Source organism: Camelus bactrianus, chromosome 14 (assembly GCF_048773025.1).
Source record: "Camelus bactrianus isolate YW-2024 breed Bactrian camel chromosome 14, ASM4877302v1, whole genome shotgun sequence".
Taxonomy (NCBI): domain Eukaryota; kingdom Metazoa; phylum Chordata; class Mammalia; order Artiodactyla; family Camelidae; genus Camelus; species Camelus bactrianus.
In genome coordinates this window covers 443,649-464,893 of record NC_133552.1, presented here as the reverse complement: position 1 = coordinate 464,893, position 21,245 = coordinate 443,649, and the positions used below count along the sequence as shown (strand labels likewise).

The 21,245-nt window shown below is 46.5% G+C and overlaps 1 protein-coding gene across 3 annotated transcripts in view; it reads right to left on the bottom strand.

Annotated features, from left to right (window-relative positions):
• The window catches only part of MPHOSPH8 (M-phase phosphoprotein 8), a 40,803-nt gene that overhangs the window by 8,265 nt on the left and 11,293 nt on the right, over positions 1 to 21,245 (bottom strand). For all 3 annotated transcript variants that reach the window (XR_012511581.1, XM_074377853.1, XM_074377852.1), the window contains exons 2-9: positions 20,670 to 20,825; positions 10,875 to 11,696; positions 8,513 to 8,612; positions 6,834 to 7,091; positions 5,000 to 5,125; positions 4,831 to 4,919; positions 2,484 to 2,624; positions 1,947 to 2,033 (exon numbers count right to left, since the gene is read on the bottom strand). Coding sequence is in view for 2 of the 3 variants with exons in the window: in XM_074377853.1 (XP_074233954.1) it covers positions 1,947 to 2,033; positions 2,484 to 2,624; positions 4,831 to 4,919; positions 5,000 to 5,125; positions 6,834 to 7,091; positions 8,513 to 8,612; positions 10,875 to 11,696; positions 20,670 to 20,825 (1,779 nt within the window). In the remaining variant the exon portion in view is untranslated. The remainder of the gene's footprint in view (positions 1 to 1,946; positions 2,034 to 2,483; positions 2,625 to 4,830; positions 4,920 to 4,999; positions 5,126 to 6,833; positions 7,092 to 8,512; positions 8,613 to 10,874; positions 11,697 to 20,669; positions 20,826 to 21,245) is intronic.

Sequence of the window (21,245 nt, the reverse complement as noted above, 5' to 3'; positions counted from 1 at the left end):
ACTTATGCTTCACAAGCCTGAGGCTGGCACTGCCGGATGGTCAAGGATGGGGGCCAGGCTGGACACGGGATCAGCAGACCAGGTCCCTGGGTCACCGGAGATGCTTCTAGGCCGAATACCTGCACCTGCAGTCGGGGTTGGGCACCTCGCAGGGGAGCAGACCCCAGCCCTTCCAAGGCCGAGACCCATGTCTCACGGGCACTGCCGGGACCGTCCTGGTTGTCACACCGGGGGCAGCAGGAAGGACCGTCCTCGTGACAGGTGTTGGCAGGTGGGTGAGCCCTGCCAGGACCGGTGAGGCCCTCACACAGGCGGGTAAGGCAGTGGCGTCTCCCACCCTCACACACCGGAAACCACCAATTACACGTTACTTCCTGGGGTGAAAGGTCTCTACTTTGCTTCCATCTCCGAAAACCTTTCCCCTTATTTACTGCCTCTGTCTAAAACCCAGTGAAACTAACACGCTAAGTCCCTGAACAACTGAAAGTGCTTGTCAGGAACAAACCTCCAAATAAAGAAACCAAATGAAGTGTCAACACAGGCACCTAGTTCAGGCGGTAGTTCACACCCTGAGCTCCTCTGGGGAGAAGCCACCGCCATCCCTCTGCCATGGCCCACTTGGGGCTCCCAGGGCCAGCCTCGTCCTGCGGCCAATTCACCCCAGACCACGGGTGCCCCAACCCCCTCCTGTCTTTCCTGCTCAGCCTCAGCCTCCTTGCTTTCTTTCTGGCTCTTCATGGATGGCCCCGTTCCCAGCCCACCTCGCTCTTGAGCTTAAGAGCCACACGTGAAGCATCTTTTGAGCATTTCCAGCTCAAATCCATGGGAAAGCTGCCAGCGGTGCTGCCTCCATTCCCTAACACAGGAACAGGGTCACCAAGCATCACCTTCCATTACCAGGTCCCGTGAACTCTGCCTCCTTAAAAACTCGGTGAGTCTGTCCACTTCTCTCTCCACTGTCACTACCTCGGGACAGCCTATTACCATTACACTTAATTTTAAGAACCTCCCCGAAAGTCTGCAAACCAATCCATTGCCCCCACTGTAATGGGGACATTAGAACAACACAAGCCAAACTTTACCCTGATGTCTGCAGATTAAACCTTCTGATGGCGCCCAGCTGCTCTCAGGACAAAGTGCTAGCTCCTCGGGACAGATGCTGGAAGCTTCTGTGCTCATCCCCAACCCCACCCCCACTCGTGCGCTGCAGACTGTCCAAGATTCTGCTTCTTGGACTGTGCCTGGCATGTGCCTGGCAGTTTCTCAGTATTTATACTCTGGGTGCCACCTGTGCTCTAAACATGCTGCAACCGAAACACATAAGGAAAATTAAAATTCAAAAGGAGGGCTCCTTAACAAAACAAACATTTCCATGCAACAAAAAGGAAAGAGAAACACAAGCAGTGAGCAAGGTTTCAGCCTCAAGTGTGGATGAGGTGAGCCCGGCCTTCCCAACAGCAGAGCTGAGACCAGGCTCACCCCCGCCCTGTCGTGAAAGAGGCTTAGAAACTGCCGCAGGCCGACGCCCACTCGGGCTAGCCGCTCACACAGAGCTGCGTCCGTCGGGAGGGGGTCCCCACAGGGACCGCCATGCTACCCACACTCAGGGCAGGGCCTGCTCTGTGCTAACAGCATCTTGGCCAGAAACCTGGAGCTGCCACAGGGTCAGCCCCCACCTTCCACTCAACCCTCTGCACACGCAGCTCCGAGCGCGGGGGCGGGGAACATACCTCGCTCTCCTTCACGCGGGGTCCCAACCACTGCCCTCAGCCCTGCTGGCCAGGTTCACTGCTCCGGCTCAGCCTAGCCTCCTTCCGCACCCAGCCCGAGGCCCCTGGCCCAAGCTGAGCTGCTCTGCGGGTCCGCTTCTCCAGCTCATATCCAACGGCCTGGCGCCCAGGCCATCCTGCTCTGCGCGACTGCAGCCCTGCACGAGGGGCTCTCACCTTCATCAGAGCCGTCTCCCCGCTGCTCTGCTGCACATTCACAAATGCTCCTGCTTCCAGGAGAACAGCCACTGTAGTTAAAAAGTTCTGTTAAAGAAACAAAAACAAAAACAAACTTAATTCCCAGAATTATTTCAAAGAAAGATGTTTTTAGATGTTCTGAAATGTTCGGCCACCAGGAAAAAGACTCCCAAGCAGGCTGGCGAGAGCTGGGGGCTCTGGGAGTCGCCCCCGCCCGGCCCCCACGTGCAGCCTCAAAACACTGTCTGCCAGCAGCCTGGACACGAGAGCCTCTCTGCGTGTCAATTCTCCACATGGGAACACGTTACTCACAGAAGACTTTAAAAAGGTCTAAGAAAGAGATCAATATTAGTAACCTTACTAGAGGTTCTTTTCCAATAGAAATCACTTTCAACTAGACAACTTATATTTTGAAAATTCAGCTACAAAGTACGACTGTCATCAGAAATATATCCGTTACGACAAGCCGTGGCCGAGCTGCGATGAGACAAGGATAGGACTGGTTTCCCAGCCGACCTTCTCAGCGGCGTGGATGAGCGCGGTGGTCCCGTTCCTCTGCCTGCCGTTCACCTTGGCGCCTTTTCTGAGCAGCAGCCGCAGCAGGTCGTCCTGCCCGCCCGCCGCCGCCAGCATCACCAGGGTCATCCCACTTGAATCCTTGATCGGGTTGGTATGTGAAAAAACATGTCAGTGTCTAATCAGACAAGCTTCAGAACTACGTCTTCTCATTCACGATGTTCCAACGTGAGATCGCTAAAGTACATGGATTTCCACATCTGCATCTCTGGGCTTTTCACTAAAGTACCCTAACAAACAATCAGAAACTAAAAACTTTAAGGATTTTTTTCCTATGTGTTACTTTACAATCCACAGATTAAGTTCTGAAGGCAGATTCACACTTTGCATGATACAAAGAACAGTGAACCCTGATGTCACAGAAATGGCAAAGGTGCTCATTCATCTGCATCACATTTCAGGTCCGAGAGTCTCCTGTGCTCTGGGTGAAACACACTTTAGTTGGTCCAAAGACATAAGGCTTGAAATGACACCTAACCGTCACACAAGTCCCTTCTGCTGCTTACAAGTCAGAAAGAATGCTACGCGTATTAGACAGACGTTGGCCTCTGTAAATCTAACTGTCGGGAAGTGAGCGAGAGAGCTCGAAGGATGAAGAAAGTTCAGAGAAGGAAACAGGACCCTGATCTGATTAGTTTCTAAGAGGCTGTCACAAAGCAGAGAAATTAAAGTGCTGAGTAGAGAGAAAACTACACAAGACTGACAAAAGATTAAACGGTAATTACCAGCTAAAATTCCCATGCGTTAGTTCAAGCATTCACCACATGAGAAAACCAATTTATTAAATGCCGTTTGATAAAAGTAAATTCCAAAAGTGTGAATTAATCTGGCTATAATCTGAAAGTTTAGCAAAGTCTGCAGTGACCCGAGAGAACACAAAGGCAGAAGCATTCCTTGTGGCAGAAGCACTGAACTTGAGACGAGCGTGTAACCGCCTCCTCTCACGTGCAGAGTATCTTATTACCACAAACACGTTAAATGAAGAAAAAACTTCTAACTTCAGAGAGTTCCCTGCAGTTACTGTTTTACTGATAAAGACCAAGCTGCCTATCAAAGTAGAGTGGGGAAGCACGGGACAAACCCAGCATACATCCCTGATAAAAACTTAAGCAGCTAAAGAAAGAAAGGAAGCTGTGAGAGAGAGGCTCTCCACAAGAGGCCAGCAGCACGACAAGTCCACCGGCACCCTCAGACCCGACGGGGGGACTCCATCCAGATCAGGCACGGAACTGGACGGCGTCTCACTCCTCAAGTCACACTTACCAAGTTTGTAAGACCACAAAAGGAAATACTGGGAAAAGGAATCAAAGAGTTACTATTTAGCAGATGATGAAACTCTACCCAGACCATGTAAGGCAAGTAACTTCACAACTATGGAGCAGAGAATTTCACAAAGTGACTGGAGACAACACAGAGATGACAGCAGCACCACCCTGATAACCAGCAAGAACTGTGTGTGGGGGGATCCCAGTGACACAGTAAAATAACTTAAAACCTGTAAGATACTATGAATACACCTGAAATACATGTACAAGAACTCTATGAAGAAGGAAACCCGTACAGCTTTGCTTAGGGGAGCGAATGAGGAGCTGAATGAGTGCAGAGGCATCACGTTCCTGGACGGAAGACTCAAAGTGTAAAAACGTCAGTTCTGAGCCATATTAGTCTGTGTATTTCATGCCAGTTTAATGAAGATCCCAATAACCTCTGAACTGCAACACCGAAGGGCTCACCCCCCAAATCTACAACTAGAGCAAGAAAACTAGAGAAGATATAGAAGTCTTTTCCAAGCAAGACAGGACACTCAAAAGCCATACAGAAAAGATCAACAGATCCAACCACCTAAGAATAAAATCCCCTCCAAGCAGTAAGACTCAAAAAGAGAAACCCCAAAACAGAAAGGAAGGGTTAATATGCTTCCATATAAAAAACTCTCATAAATCAGTATGAAAAAAACCAAACAAGGGAAAAATGGGCAGTTGCTGTAAACAGGCAACTACCAACGAAACCCAGCAGGTGACAAGAGATGAGGACTCACTTAACCTAAGTGTGGAGGTTAAACCGCAGACGAGACCACGTGGGCCACAGCTGAACAGAACGGCCACTTCAGGGGGCTGGAATTACAGGTGCTGTAATTTCCTACACTATCCATTTCTACAGTGTTTCAGTTTCACAAAGTGAACATGCATTACTTTTACAATTAAGAAAAGAAATGAAAAAAAGCTGAATTATTTTAACAGAGCTACTTTGCATCTTCCTTTCCCGAGATTTTACAGAGCCACCTCACCTCTTGCTCCAGGTTATATTCTTCACTTGAATTAAGTGCAACCTTTACAGTAATATAATCCCCATTTTTCACAGCATCCCTCAGTAAGTCTAAAATGAAAGAAAAGAAAAGTTAAGTTTTCTTCATCCAGATTCATGAAGAGGACCCCCATAATCCCACAACTACTCACTGCTCGGAACTGTATCCGAGGCAGTAAAATGTTCATCTTCCCCATCAAGGTGCTTTTGAAAATCTTCTAATTTCATCCATTCCAACTGCAAATCCATGCCCAAGCTCACAATCTGCTGTTTGCCATCTGGAACACAGAAGAACCTTACTAAGATGCGTTTTTCTGGACTAAAAAAAATACAGTGCTGTTGATTAAACACAGTGTCATAACCAAAGTGTCACACATGCTTTTAACACATGTCATCATGTAACCGAGTCCTTAATTGAATTTCGGATTGTCTCTCTGATTGGCAGTTCAGATGTCATGATGCTTCCCAGGCATGAGGATACACAGGTATCCTGCTAACTGCAAAACAGCAACCAATTTTAAGCAGCTCAAAGGAAGCAAGGAATCAGAGATTCAGACAGAGGAATCTCCAACACCTGTGACTCTGGCTGTTCTCCTTGGACACAGGCAGCCCTCCACACCTGAGGGGCCCACGCAGGGCCAGCTGAGGTGCATTCTCAGTATGCGAACCAGACCTGTTCTTCCAGCCTGAGCTCAAGCCTCCCCTCCCGGGACCCCGCCAACACACCGCCAGCACGTCGGTCCTGGGCTCGCCAACGCCAGGGAGGAAAAGCCCCAGTGGTGGTGCAATAAACGGGCTTTGGGGGCAACTCAAGATGACGGCGCTGGTCTGAAACGTGAGAAGCACAAATGTTTGACGGTAGGGTTCGAGGATTTAAGAGCATTCCGTCACAGAAAACAGTACGTCTCCGGGGCACCACGGGACATGTCCAGCCTTGAGTAAGTCCTCACCTCACTTTCTGAACAGCGGCAGTGCTCAGTTAAAAGCGGCCAGCACTCAGAAGGGAGCGTGCAGCAACTGCATGAACCCACACACCCGCACGGATGGGGCAGGGGACCCCCACTGCAGCATGACGACGCAGAGCCACTGTCCACACAGCAGGACAGACAATCACGCTGCACGGCTGTTGCAGCAACTGAGGCATGTGCACCCACAACTCTCAGCTCAGAGTTTGCTATTAATGAAGCCATTGGCTTAAAAGCCTGCGCTCACTCTGTTCATTCCTCAGCATCTGGTAGTTTTAACTTTTCCCCTTTATTGTAAATAAAAAGTTAGACATATATTAAAGAATGCATGTTCTGTTATGGGGTGAGCCTCTGTGAACGCAGCACAGGACACGGTCCATCCCTGCCCTGGCACAGCAGGGGTCTGTCATTTGCTTTTACTCTCTTTAAAAAGTTTTGCCATAAATACGTGTATCCTAAAAGAATGTCCTGTCAGCTTCGCTTTTTTCCAGCTTTGTAAGCCCTGGGATCCAGGGCGCTAGGTACCCCAGGCAGCAGGTACAACACCTGTGGGCGGGTCTGTTAGGGCAGCTCTGGAAGACAGAGGCTCTGCCTCTAGACTCAGTGGCAGAGGATGTGCCTGGAGCGTCACTTAATAAGTGTTATTTACTGCAGTTAAAAGGAGGAATACAAGTAAGTCTGTATCTGGTCATTTTCTAAAAGAAATCTGGTAAGGTTCACAAGCAGGCTGCTGGGCAAGAGGTAAGGTAGCAAACCAGAAACCTTCAGTTTCTAAACGTGCTGAGCGTACTAAAGGAATTCAGAAAGTATCTGTTTGGTCAATTTAGAAACGACAGAAAAACTTTTAAGTCTCCAACGTAAAAAGGTATTTATTCAGGAGCCTTGAAAAGACTCTCCTCCAACCTGAGATCAGAGTGACAGTGGGGAAGGAGTGAGGCAGAAGTGACTCCATGCACAGCCCTGAAGACCCTCCGTGCCCAGCCCTGAAGACCCTCCGTGCCCTGAGCACAGACCCACTCACCGCTAGTCTCATCCGCGTGGCCCCCGCTGTCCAGGGCCTCCTGATCACCTTCCGCAGCTATGTAGGCCCACGTGTCTGTCTCATCTCGTGTGTTTCTCCTTTCTTTAAGCAGCTGCTTGTTCTCCTTGGGTTTGTGATCTTCTGTGACTTTACAGTCTGGTGTTATTTCTTCTCTTTTCCGATTATTCTCAGGAAAATCATTTTTTTCTTCTGGAGTTAATTTAAATAAATCAAATGCATTTCTGATTTCCTTAAATGCTAGTGAAAAAATAAAATTGATAATAAATATGAGCCACAAATTTCTGTTGCTAAAGAAAAATTGGGTTAGTATTAAAAAAATAGGTATTTTCTTAATTTTTACTACTACTTCTTTGGTTATAAAGCCTGATCAAATTTACTATCACAGCCATGAAGTTGTTTCAGTTGGTCTTTGGCTACTCAGTATTTAGAAAGGACGCCCAAAGTGAATGGCTGTTAGTCCAGTGTTCTGTGCCAGCTCTGACAAGACCCACTGAGGATGGGGAGCCCCACTAGGGAGCAGAACTGTCGCCGTGCCCCCACTGTCCCTCTGCGGAGCCGACTGCTGCAGTCTCCCGATTTAACCTCGTGCACAAGTGCCCTCTGGAGGTGAGTGGGAGAAACGAAGGTGTGAACACGCCGTGCACCTGCTGACACTGCCCCTGACGCTTGTGATACAGACAGAAATAGAGGGGGAACAAGAGGAGGAAGACCTCTATACAGACTCTGGGTACAGGGACGTTTTATTACAGGGACACTGAAAAGCAGACCCTCCAGGGTGCTGTTATGCATTTAATGAACAGCAGCTTAAGACGAAGCATTCACAGTAAAAATGTACCTGAAACTGACAGGTAAGATACTCAAGAGGAAGAAAGTTCTCATTTTACAATACTCTGAAGCTCCAAGCACTTGCTGAAGAGTAACGGGTGCTTAAAACTTCCATTCCTTTGAACACTCTCTTCACTGCAGTCCCCCGAGGCAGCCAAGCAGCACCCCTGCTCCCCAGACGCACCCCCGACTTACTGCCAGTCTGCGCTGAGGCCGAGCCCAGACTTACTCTCAGTATTACCTCAGCTACACACCACTTTGGGGAGAAAACCCACGCGAAGTTATCCATTTCTTAGAAAACATGTGTTCCAAGCGCTTGTGCTACAGGAGCTAAACTATCTGCGGTGGTGAGCAGCCCCAAAAGCCCTTGTTCCAGCGCTGACGTCACTCTGCTTCTCAGATCTGCTTCTCAGATGACACTGTCTTGCAGTGATCAAAATGTACATTCAGTACTGTATTTACACAAATGACAGAGCTGAACACAGTAAATACTTAAGGCAGTTTGTCTCAGCATCCACCAAAAAAGAGAGATTTATTGACCCTTCTGTCCAAACTTCCTGCCCCTGAAGCTAACGAATTCCACCTCACATTCAGAGGGGAAAAGAGCACTGAGAAGGGGAAGGCGGGGCGCTGGGGGGAGCTGATTATATTAATAACGTAAACTATTTATGCAGTCAACTAAGATAACCGGTAAATAGAGGGGACTCCCCAGGGGATGCCTTTCCAGCCCTCCGCTCTGCACGCCAGAAGAGAGAGGCTGTTTTGAGATGAGTTAGGTTTCTCCTGCGAAAGACCAAGGCAAGTAAATGGTGCAGCTCAGTATTCACACTAACCCTTCAATGACTTGGGCTCTTTTCGGCCTTTTTCTTCCTTGTCCAAATCATGCTTCTTCTGGTATTTTTCTTTGGGTTCATTTCTTTTGGTCTCTTTCTCCTAAAAAAGACACACACAAGGCCCAATACAAGAACAGACGGCCGTTACCAACCCTGAAAGCTGGACAACAGGCTGCAGTGCTGACACCAGCCATGTCCTCCCTCAGTCAAGTGTATCCCTCAACCTGGACAATTTACAAACGATCACATTCAAAAGTCAACATCAAGTTTCCTCACTCTCTTTGAATAATATTATTATTAAAAATAAAATTCCCCCCAAATTCACCTCCATCCTACTAACCAAACATGGCTGTTTTTTAATTCTCCACATTCCCTTCTGAGCTCTGTAATTTTACAGATAATTTTGTTGTTTAAAGTTATTTTTTTACATTGCAAAGATATTTTCACACCACTGTGTTTACGTGTACGGATGGTTTTCTTCACCACAGTATTTCGTAAACTGTTCTATTTCTGCTGTGTTAACCTCATAGTTGATATTCCAGTGGGCATACAGCAGTCCGCAGCTGTTACCTATGACATTTTCTCCACCACCTCCCCCGGGCTAGACAGACTGGCACAGTTCTAGTTCTGGTGAAGACACAGCACTGCTGTAAACATCTCTGTACACATAGCTTCCTTCCCCCTTCAACCTGACTTCCTAAAGGTAAACCCACAAAACAGGAATAATGGATGAAAAAAAATTACTTTTTATAGCCCTTGATAGATACTGCATATATCAATCTTTTCATAATGTGGAAAATACATCTACTTGGAAAAAACATATAAAAATAATTTTTAAAATAGTGGGATAAACTACTTAAACGTGCCTCTGCAAATACTACAGTACTGAGGTTAGTGCACTCTGTGTGCCGCTCCTCACGTAAAAGGCGGCACATTCTTAACACGGCGGGGAAAGCACCCGGCGTGAAGAGCTCGTGAAGGGAGCTGATGGGCTGTGAGCCCCGCCCGATGCCCCGCCCCGCCCGATGCCCCGCCCCGCCCGAGGGCCTCTGAACACCCTGACTGCCGCTCACAGACTAGCAGCTGGTTTTCCAGTTGTAGTCGGTCAGAAAGGAGGCAGGTCTGGAGACAGACAGAAGCTGGATGGCTTCCAGTTTTTGTAACTGCCTCTCACCAGTCAGGCGACACGACAGGGAGCAGAATCTGCCACCCAACATGTGTCTGCCTCACGTACTCATTATTCTAAGCCGGTTTTCCCCTAAGAAACAGTAGGCATGGCAAAAGCTCTGACCACCAGGCAGAAGTCACCCTTTAGCCGTGTGAGGGGAATTGCCGTTCGTAAGGCTGTCTCCCAAATCTCTGTGTACGGAGAAGGCAAGGGCTTAGATCTGAAGTAACAACTTCCCCCTTGTTCATGGTGCTTTTCTGGGTCACCTCCAATAACTGACTCCCCGCCCTCAAGGCCTCTTTTGTCTTCGGCTGAGGATGGCATCTGAGGTCAGGGCTTCATCCATTTTGCAGAGTTACTCCATTTTCCTGGGTTTCTCCCATGAATACATGTTATCAACCTTTTTAAAAATTTTTATCCTGTTAATTTGTCTCCTGTCAGTTTAATTCCTGGAAGAATCTAGAAGGGTGGAGAGAAATTTCTTCCTCTATTAAGTCTCTAATGACAGAAGACCTCCTTACTGAGGCACACCTCAGAGACACTGTGGGTTCAGTTCCAGACCCCTGCAATAAAGCGAGTCACAATTCTTTTGCCTCCCAGTGCACAAAAAAGTCATGTTCACACAACACTGTGGTCCATTAAGTGTGCAACAGCACTACGTCTAAGAAAAGATACATACCTTAATTAAATACTTCACTGCTAAAAAATGCTAACCCTCATGTGAGCCTCCAGCAAGCCATAGTCTTCTTGTGATAGGAACATCAAAGATCACTGGCCACAGCTACCATCACAAACAGTCATAATGAAAAAGTGTGAAATACTGCAAGAATTACCAAAATGTCATACAGAGACATGAAGGGGGCAGACGCTGTTGGAAAAATGGTGCCAACAGACCTGCTCAACACAGGGTTGCCCCAAACCTTCCATCTGTAAAAAAAACACAGTATCTGCAAAGTGCAGTAAAAACTTAAAAGGTGTGCCTGTGCCCCACCATTTCCTCTTCATCACGTGTGAAGCTACCTGACCAATCAAAGGAGCGCTAGCCTGGCCCGAACATTTCTGGATTCCACAAGATTTAAACCATGGTCCTTGCATCAAAGCAAACTGCCCTCTGGGCCTGACTCACCTGCCACGGGACCCCCCACCCACCTGCCCCAGGGACTCCCCCCACCTGCCCCGGGGAACCCCTCCCACCTGCCCTGGGGAGCCGGCGGGCCCGGGTCCCCTCTCCTCCACACTCAGCCGGGGCTTCTCCTGCGCGGGCGCTGGCATCTGTTTCTCTAGCTCTGCGTTACCTCTGCCTCTGTCTTGATTCCTTGGCTTTTTTTGTATATTTTTCTTCTCTAAGAAAAGGTTCTTGTTTTCTGGCTTTTTGCTCTCTTTAGGTTCCTCGGTGTTTCTCAGTTTCTTTTTTCTCCTCTTGGCTTTGACATCATCCTCATCAGCGCTGACCGAGCCGTCCTGCTGTTTCTCAAAGCCGGGTTCCGGTGCTGCATCTGGTCCCGTCTTGTCTTTCGCACCCCTCACCTTTGGCTTCTCTTCCCTGCCGTCAGACAGTAAGCCCTCACTGTCCTCCTCCGGAAGCGGGGAGTCACTCTGTGCACTCAGTTCCGATTCCAGCTGAGATTCAGCACACTTCTCTTTTTTTGTTCTCCTGTTTTCCTTGGAATCTTCTCTTATTTTAGTCTTTAAATCTCGTATTTCACCCTTTTTAGCTTTCTTTAACTCCTTAGTTTCTTTCGTATCATCTTTTTTGGGCTTTTTGGGTTCCTTTAATTCCTCTTTGGCTTCCAGAATTCTCTTCTTCGTCCCTTCGGAGGAGCCCTCCAGGTCTGGCCTGGGCCTGTCTCTCAGTCTCCCCGTCTTCGCCTTCCTCCTCCTCGGTTCGTCCGGGCTCTTCTCTTCTCGAAGCCTCAGCTTCTTCTTCTTCTTCTTCGGAGAAGTCTCTTCTTTGGTCTCACTTTGTTCATCACTATCAGAGTTTGCCTCGAATATGTCATTACTTAAGGACAGTCTCTATAAAGCATAAAAGAGATGTAAATACTCATTAACGTAGTAATTTAAAAGGTTTCTGAAAAGCAGGACTAACAAAATCTGGTAGGAGTCCCCCCCCTCCCCCGTTTCTCAACTCCTTAAAGTTACTTACCTAAACTGAAGCTGTATATTACCTTTATTTCTGATTTAGCAAATAGGCCTTGGTGGCGATAAGTGTCAATTCAAGGGAACAGATGAACACAGAGGGCCAGAAAATGCTGGCGCCGCTGTAGGTTCCAAGGAAAGCAGATGTGAGCAGTAAGAGTCACTGCTACGTTTGGGGCTGTACACGATTCCGACTTCAACATTTCTAAACACACCAAGGAAATAATCTGTACAGACTTTATTTGTTGCCGGAAAAGTGGTTACAAATCCAAACACAAAGGTCCTTTGAGCCTTTGGATTCCCGAGTGTCCTTACACTCGCTGTGCAGCTCAGTTACACGTGCAGGAGCGAGACTGCCCGAAGCCTCGCTGCCCGAGCGGATGTCGCCTGAGTTACAACCCGAAATCGCTCCTCTGGAAAATCTCTCTTCCCATTTTAAAAACAAACAAAACCAAAAAAGCCCCAAAACCCCATTAAGAATAAAGTATCTGTACAGACACAAAAAGACTACGCGAAGCATTTGCAGGTCCCATTCCCACAAACCCTCTTCTCCTAAATGACTTGGGGTAGGGGGAAGAAGGGAAGGAGAGACAGACGTATTTTTAAAGTTCTCCCTACGGCACTTACCCAACTCCCCGACAACATCTACAGCAAAACTAAGGAGCCAGGAACCCCAGTGGGCCCCAAACATAAGCAGCAGGAAGCAAGGCAGCAAGGAAAATGGGAGAAACTGCTACAAAGTCTGGCGGGTCAGGGTGAGGGGCAGCTGTGGGTCCCCGGGTGCAGGCGGGTCCAGGCCCCCGGGACTCTCTAAAGTGACCTGCTGGTGTGCCCGCCAGGACGCCCAGGGCAAAGTTCACCACAAGGACAGATTGCTGAGATGAGGCTCCAAGTAAAGCGGTGCAGGGAGCACAGAGACAGAACGGAGCTGCAGACGTTAAGTGGTGGTGGCCAGTGAGACCAGAGCCAGGAAGACCCTCGCACAGTCAAAGGCTGTATTTTTTTAACCTTCATTAAAACAACAAAGAAGGCTGCTAAGGAGCCATGAAGCTAAAAAAAAGTATCTTGCTCTCCTCCTCTGCCTTCTAAAAGTCCAGAAAAAATAATCTCCTATAAATATAAGCAGCAGAAAATGATAAGGAGAGTATTTCACTAAGTTGTTCTAAGAAAAAAAGACTAAGGAGAAGAGTAAGAAGCCCAGAAAGACAGCATCCCCCTCACCAGCCCTCCCCCAGGGGGACCTACTGCCTAACCTCTCCCAGGAGTGGAACTTCTAGCCCATCAGGGTGGAGCTTCCCGTCAGCACTAATGAGGTGACCTCCCTGTAAGAGCCTGGCCTCCCCCTAAGGGAAGGTGGCCTGGCTGGAAACAATCCACTCCTTGTCCTCCCCCCCTCCGCCAGCAAACACCTTCCCCATCACACACTCCAGGGAGCACCGTTCTGCTCCTTAGGTGGGATGATGCCCGATTCCTGAATCCTGAATAAAGCCAATCAGACCTTCAAGTTTACTCAGCCGAATTCTGGTTTCTACAAAACAGTAGAGAAAAATAAAAAATCTGAGGTATCAGGCAAAAAGATGAAGTCTGAGAGAAAAAAGCTCTACGGTGGAAAAGGAGAACCTGGACAGGGAGGGGCTGAAACTGCAGCCGTTCGTAGGGACCTGACTTAGGACAAGTACACGTGTGTTTCTTCCTTTAGCCCTGTCTACAAAGCGCCTAGAAATAATGATGCCCAGTAGCAGTAAGTACATCTTGGTTAATCTCTTCCCACACGAATCAGGGCTCCCTGGAGAAACGGCTGCTGCCAGGGCGGGAGCAGGAAAGCACAAGGTGACCCGGACACCTTGTTCCAGGAGACAGACGTGCCCAAAGCAGGAAGGGGCTCCCACAAGCCAACCGTGGAACCGTTTTAGTATCAACATAAACAACAACAGTAGTTAAATAAAGATTCCACGAGTGCACTGACACTTAACAAAATTTAAGGGGAAAGAGGAACTGGTCCTTGTAGGATACAAACTGAAAAATACAGATAACACAATTAGAAAAGTCATTATTTTGCAACCACCACAGTAATACCTAATTAAGGCAAGATTTATCAAAGTATTTTAAAATCATAGGCTGAGAGTCTGTTGGGGAACAAGTGATTCTCACAATCTCAAAAATTAATTATTAGGCTATATATTATTTTAAAAGGGAAAAATGTTCCTTTAAAAAGGGAGAAAAAAATAACGGGGCCTCCCTGGACCATATAATGCTAATTTAAAGTCAGCAATGAGATGACTGACACATGGCCCATCTCCTGAGTCGCACACCTGATCGACATAATACACGTGCCAGGATGTCTACACTCAGTCTGCAAATAAACTAATTCCAATTAGAAAAATACTACTTGTGACTTAACGTTAATTAGCATTTATCTAATTCCAATCTGAAGAACCTATAAACTGGCCTGAACCTTAAAAAAAGGATTATGTGCCGAAACACAAAAAAGGGGGGCAAAAGGCTCTGGAGTGCGCTAGATGGAAAGGCAGGCCACTAAACGCACGGAGGACGGGGCCGCAAGGACACTCTGGGACCCCAGGGCACAGCACACCCACATGGTGGCGCTACACACCGGCTGTGAACGAGAACAGCCCTGCTGGGCTGCTGCTACTGACGCAGGCCCTGCTGCAGGAAGGGCTCAGCGGTTGTGAAACATATGGTGAGGAAACCAAAAGCGAAGTGTGCAGCTCGCTCAAGGGCTCACTCGACAGCGACCCCTTTGTTTCAAGCAAGTTCTGCAAAAGAGTCTCTACTTTCTCCATTTCCCTCAACCCTAAAGAGTTTACAACTGACTTCCATCTTCTTGAAAACCATTTTCCTAAAAATTAGTGTTGACCCCCTCATTTCCAAACAAAATGGATGTTTTTACTTTAAGTAACTGAAGTGTAATGTGTTCAAAACTGGAGCTGTTCCCTAAACACCACCACCACTTATCCAGGTCCCCAAAGCAGTCATGGGAGCCCCTCTGGCTGCACTCCCCTCATCGCCCGGTCACAGGTCCTGTGGGGGTCAGTTCCCCAACCTCACCACCTCGGTTCAGCAACTCCCCTCTCCTGCCAGTGGTCTCCCCATTCCAATCAGGACCACAGCATCTCGGAATTGTCTTTCCCGCCCGTAATGTAACAAAGGCAGAATGAAAGACAGAACTAGAAAATCACCAGTTTCCAACCTGTAATGAAACAATGGTTCTGGGCAATGATCATCAGTGGCTCCTAACCCCACACATGAAACGCGAGGACTTTCTAACGACGGATCAGACTGAAAGCTCCCAGTATCAGCGGTCCTAGGAACCTCATTGGGAGGGAGTCAACCAGACATGTGCTTCTGATGTGTTACTGCACCCGTCGACCTCCTGCAAAATAAATAAACCCACAGAATCATGCCTCTCTATCTGGCTACAGGGGAACATGTAAAAAGACACCAGGTACTCAGCCAAACCCAGAATATGCAGAACCCTACCGAAAAACAATCTGGTCTCTTCATCACATAAACAAGATGGGAAAATGGGAGGTTAGGGGAGGAAGCTGTCATAGATTAAGAGAGACTTCAGAGATCATCAGTGAAGCACCGTGTGCAGACCTTTCTCAAATCCCAATTACCAAATCAACAAAAAGATGTGTTTTGTTTTGTTTTATTCAGACACCTGGGGGAAACAACGCATTACTGGATATTAGAAGATACTAGGAAACAAGTGCAAACTTTTTTTGGTGTGATCATGGTAGAGTGGTTGTGTTTTCAGGGCGCCTGTCATCGACCAGAGTACCGCAGGGTAAAGCGACGTGGCACCCGGTACCTGGCTCACAGCACTGCGGCCGGCAGACAGGGCGAGCGGGCCAGCAGAGGGAAGGACGGCCCATAATGACAGTGACCAGGGCTGGGCGGTGACTACAGATCTCACGGTACAGTCCCTGCAGTTTTACATGTCCAAGTTTTCCTAAAAGTTCTTTAAAAATCACCTTCCTAACACATCAGTCTCATCACATGACTTCCCTCCAAACTCCTGTTGGCCTCTCTCCTGACCAAACGATCAGGTTTAAACACAGCCGCATACAAACCAGTTGCATACACATCTCTTCCCCTGCTGCCCCAGCGTCTCTCTCTCTCCTTTCCGTCTCTCTCTCTCCTTTCTGAGTGCTCGGGCACTTCTCACCCTCCAAGTCTGTGCTCTGGCACAACTCTGCATCTTTGTACCTGCCTCCCCTCCACAGATCCCGAATTCCTTGTCTTTGGGGGCTTCAGCCAGGTGGCGAGTCCTCTGTAATGTCACCCTGGTGCTTATCTGGGGAGTCACTCTCCTTCCTCGGACCTCGCACAGCACACTCACAGCTCTGTCCCTCACCCGCGGGCCCCTCCCGGGCTCTGAGCGCTCCAAAGGCAGGGACGCAGCTACTCTGCTTATGCCCAGTGACTGACATACTAAAAATGGATTTTTCTGAATGAATGAACATGAAATAATTACTAGCAAGAGGCTGGAGTCATCCCTTTTATCAGGTAAAACAACTTAAAAGAATTCTAAAATTCTGAAAATTCTAACTCGTGTAAATAAAAAAGATCTTCAGGGGAGTGTCCCCTCTTCAAACCTGAAACTGAGCCTCCAAGCCCCGAGAGCACTCTCTTCTCATCCCTGCTGCGTCCTGGCCTCCGGCAACGCCACCTGCCCCGTGTGGTGGCTGCTGCCGCTGTCACTGCCACAGGGTGATGGGTCCCCATACGGGACAGGCCACCTACGCTTCTCGTTCTTCCTCAGCCATCTGCGAGGAGCTCCAGTGCTGGCTCCTCAGCAAGCAGCTTCGAAAAAGGATTTTTCCTTGGTCATTGGACTACTCCCAAGAAAGCTACACAACCTGTGGGTTTTAAACATAAATGGGTGGATGCAAACAGACGACGATACAGTCAATTTGGCTTTAGGCATCAGAACACCATTGTGTAAAATTATTAGTTAGCCGTAGTTTAAACGAACCGGCAGGTTAGCTGCACTGGGGGATCCAGCCCTGGAATAACTGGCCAGACTGGCAGTCAGGACGCAAAAATCAGCTCCTTCCCAACGAACAGTCACTGCCTGCCATCGGACAAGGGTATTAGATGATGGAAAGGAATTCGTGTTAAAACTCTAAAAATAACTAAAAAAAACCACAGCCCCCCCCCCCAATTAAAACCACACATATCACAAGTCTAAGCACTTTTAGTAAATGAGCCCTGGTACACCCCAGTCCACAGGAATGTTCCCTGACCACACACGGGCTGTGACGACAAAGTGGCGACACCTTTGTGAGATGCACAGTGCACACACCAGGGTCACTCCCTCCAGGTGACCTGCTTAGGAAAACACGAGCTGTCCAAGTGCGACCAGCAAGCAAACCCTCCTGGAAGGCACTCCTGTACTTGCAGAACCACCACCACGCCTCTTTTCAGTACAAAAAGGAGGTGTCACTAGAAATTAATTTTCTTGAACGACATTTAAATTCTTATGAAGACAATTCCAAAAGAAGAAAATTAAAACCATTTTGGGCTATGGCACTACCGGAATAAGTGGTTACTTCACAAAATGTACACTCTTGAAAAGAATACTCATTTGGGTATGCAAATCTAATTCATTTTACATTGGAAGGGTATATATGTTTATTATTTGGTAGCCAGTATTTCAAAAAGCTATCCCTAAAAAAAAAAAAAAGGCTGACCTCAGGCAAATTTTATAATAAAGGCAAAACTCTCTCTTAGCTAAGTAGTAGGTACACAGGTAATCATTAAAAAACATAGTGGTTTGCTGGTTAGAATATACACTGATAAAAAATTATTTTAAAAGAAAGGCAGAAGGCAAAACACTTAGCACATGGTGCCACCTCAAAGTAAGATCACACACCACTAGCAAGGCCCGCAAGAGCGAAAGAAAGATACAGTCTATCTTTGGGTAACTGAGCACTTAAAGGTCTGGCCCATATAAGACACTCTACATTTACTGAAAAAAGCTATCCCTGAAAAAACTACCAGAAAGGTAAAAGCAGTAAAGTGCTGCTGGAACAGTCCAGCAAAGGCTCCTCTGGGTCACATCACATCAATCATCAAAGCTCAAGGCAGACCAGCAGCTGCCTCAGCTGTGGATTTTCAGTCCACCTGAAATGAAGGTCTGCACCACATCACACAAGTCAATGTTAAACAGCACCTCATTTTTTCCTTTAGTTTGACACACTCAATGGTCAGCAAAAAGATCAAAAGGTATCCAAATGCTACATAATAAAAAGTATTTTAATGAACAAATACCATCTCTGCATCATGCATATTTTCTGGTGAACAGCATCAACAATCGCTTTTGGGTAAAAACCACTTCTGACTTCGGTGATGCTTACTAAGACCCAAGCAAGCAGTGTTCCCAAATTTAAGTAGGTAACCTGACCAGTCAGTCTTGGGACTACTGTGGTCAGACCTCTCCGTCAGACAGCAATCGGAGGACTTCCGCAATCGGAGGACTTTCGCAGGAGGCATGCGCTTGCTTCCTGCATAAACAGACGGGGGGAGTGATGGAGGCGGCCAGTCCCTCCTGCTGACCTCCCACTCTGCATCGACAGTGAGAGAGTCACAGGGCTGGTGACAGCAAAGCTGTCTTCCTAAAGCGAAAAGGGCAGTGACCAGCAGCATGTTTCCATGTTCCCGTCCACCGGCACTGGTCAATGATTAGGCCAAAAACTCAGCAATATAAATACTGGAATATTCATAAATGAGAGAATTCAGGAGAAAGTCGACCTGACCTAGAAAATAGAGGTTTCAGTCTTATAAAAATTCAAAATGTTATTAGTGCCTGGAATTTTACTTTAAAATAGTAATGGCAGCTTTAGACGAAGACACTTTGAAGTGAAGAAGTATCTTCCTAAAATTAAGACAAGGATTTTTAAGCTTAAGAATAAGCCTCAGGAGGGAGGGGGGCAAGGTATAGCTCAAGTGGTAGAGTGCGTGCTTCACAGGCACGAGCTCCTGGGTTCAATCCCTAGTACTTCCACCGAAAAAGTAACTAAGTATATGAACCTAGTTACCGTCCCCTTGCAAAAAAAAGAATAAGCGTGAACGAAACACAGCAGTGTATCAGGACAGTTACCGTCCCCTTGCAAAAAAAAGAATAAGCGTGAACGAAACACAGCAGTGTATCAGGAATCAGCCTCACTCAGATTTTCATCAATAATTGTAACTCAAGAGACTTCTAAGTTGGGTTTAACCAGAGCCCTGGTGAAGTGAAAGGGACAGTAAAGCCAGCATTCTAGAAGATGAGACTTTTGGGGAGAAGTTTCAGCAAACGTGTCTCACTAATAAGGCAGAAAAATCAGAAATATAGTTTAAGAAGATGTCCATCAAAATGTCTAAATTTTGAAAGTCACATGCACCAATCACTTACTAAGACAGGTGCACTGTTTGTGCAGAATTTGCAGAGAAAGAAACAGGGAAGGAGGGAGCAGACACCCACTCTAGAAAAGTGAAGTACAACTACTGTTATACTTAAAAATTTAAAGTCTCTGCTTCAACCTGAACTCATTTTGTAAAGAATTTCCTTTATAAAAATTTTAAAAGTACTGAAGATTTTGCTTAGTAATTTAAAAACTATTTATTAAAGACCTTGCCACTACAAAACATTTTTAAAAACTGGTAACGCCACTCCTCTAAATGGATTTCAAAGCGCAGCCCAAACCAAAAGACAACCTATCACAGTGGTTAACAGTGATAACCAGTGTAGCTTCCTGGCCCTATCAGGACTAACTGGTGAACTTGGGCTGGCTCCTTAACTCATCTAAGCCTCAGTTTCTCGTCTGAATCCACACAAGTGCTGGCCCAGTGTCTGCCCATCCACAGTACACAAGCTGGTGTAAACAGGATGCCTCCACCACTGCTACTACTGTTAACAATCACCACACTTAATATTATTTCTAAAAATGAAAACTAAAACCAAAAGCAATGAGAGTGGGTTCCATTTATAAATGAAATTTCCATGGAAGGGTAAATGGGAAATTTGTACAAGATCCATCAGTAAAGCCAGTTCAGTGTGTGGAACATGAAAACCAAGGATAAAGTAACGGACAAACCCACAGAAAGAAGCCCTTAAACCAAACCTGCACGCTAGTGTTAACATCATCCCACTCCGGGCCCCATCAGACCCTTTCCCAAACTGCTCCTGACGTAAGTTTGACTCATCTGAGTTCCCTTCTCTCTTCATCCTTCCCTGCCATCAGCAAGAGCTACAAAAAAGCAGCAAAGTAGCTAAAAACTGAAGTGGAAAGAGAAGAGAAAAAAAAAAAGACCAGAATAATCAGACCTGTGAATAATCTGAAATAGATTTAAATGTATAGCTATATAAAGTGATCTAAGGATTGTTTTAACTGGCAGAAAGATCAGACATTAGAAATACGCTAATAACGCAGATTAAATATAAAAGTATGCGTTGCATCTGTAGTAGTAACGTGCATAGCACAAAAAATACCCCCTGGGGATACAAAACACGCTGCTCACACCAGGGACAAACAAGCAAAGCTTCAACATATCTCTTCTCTCTCCACTGTCATCTTACTCTTACTTGAAGGAAAATATTAATCAACACGTCCAAACCATACCTGGTCGTCAACTGTAATCACAGGTTGGCCACAGATAGAAGGGTTTGGCAAAAATCAACGAGAGCATTCTGTGAGAATCAGCTGGCCATACAGAATTTACAACAGGAATATTGTAATATTTTATTATTATTCAAAAATTCCTTACAGTACATTCTATCAGTAAAATTTATAATAAACATATTGTACTAAAAAAAAAAACCTATGAGATAAAACATAATACCTGAACATCCTTCTTGACTGATTTAGCTTTGTTATCTGCAACCTTCTTCCTAAATTCCAGAAGAACTTCTTTACAATCTTCGAGATGAACCTCCGGCTCCCAGGTATCATCATCTGACGTGTATCCCTTCCATCGAACTTTATAAAGGATCCTACCCTGTTACATAAATTAAAAACAGGCAAACAAAAGACATTAGACTTGATTAAATTTCCAAAGCCATATAGCTGCTGAGAATACGCGAACCAACTTGAAATGGAGATTAAAATCACGGTAAAGAATGCTCGCATTGCGGGGGGAGTGCACAGTTCGGTGGCAGAGTGCCTCCTGAGCCCAACCCCAGCACCTCCATTAAATACGTAACACATACATACATACATAAACCTAATTACACCACCCAAAAGAGACAAAAATTAAAAAAAAAAAGTGAGTCAGGAATAAAAAACCCTCCTTTAAAAAAATAAAAAACTTTAAAAAATGCACTTATCCATGGCTCCCTTAAAAATGGGGAAAGTTAGCTGGAATCATAGACAGCATAAACACTATATGATGAAATTACTGAATGCATCCTAGAAACTA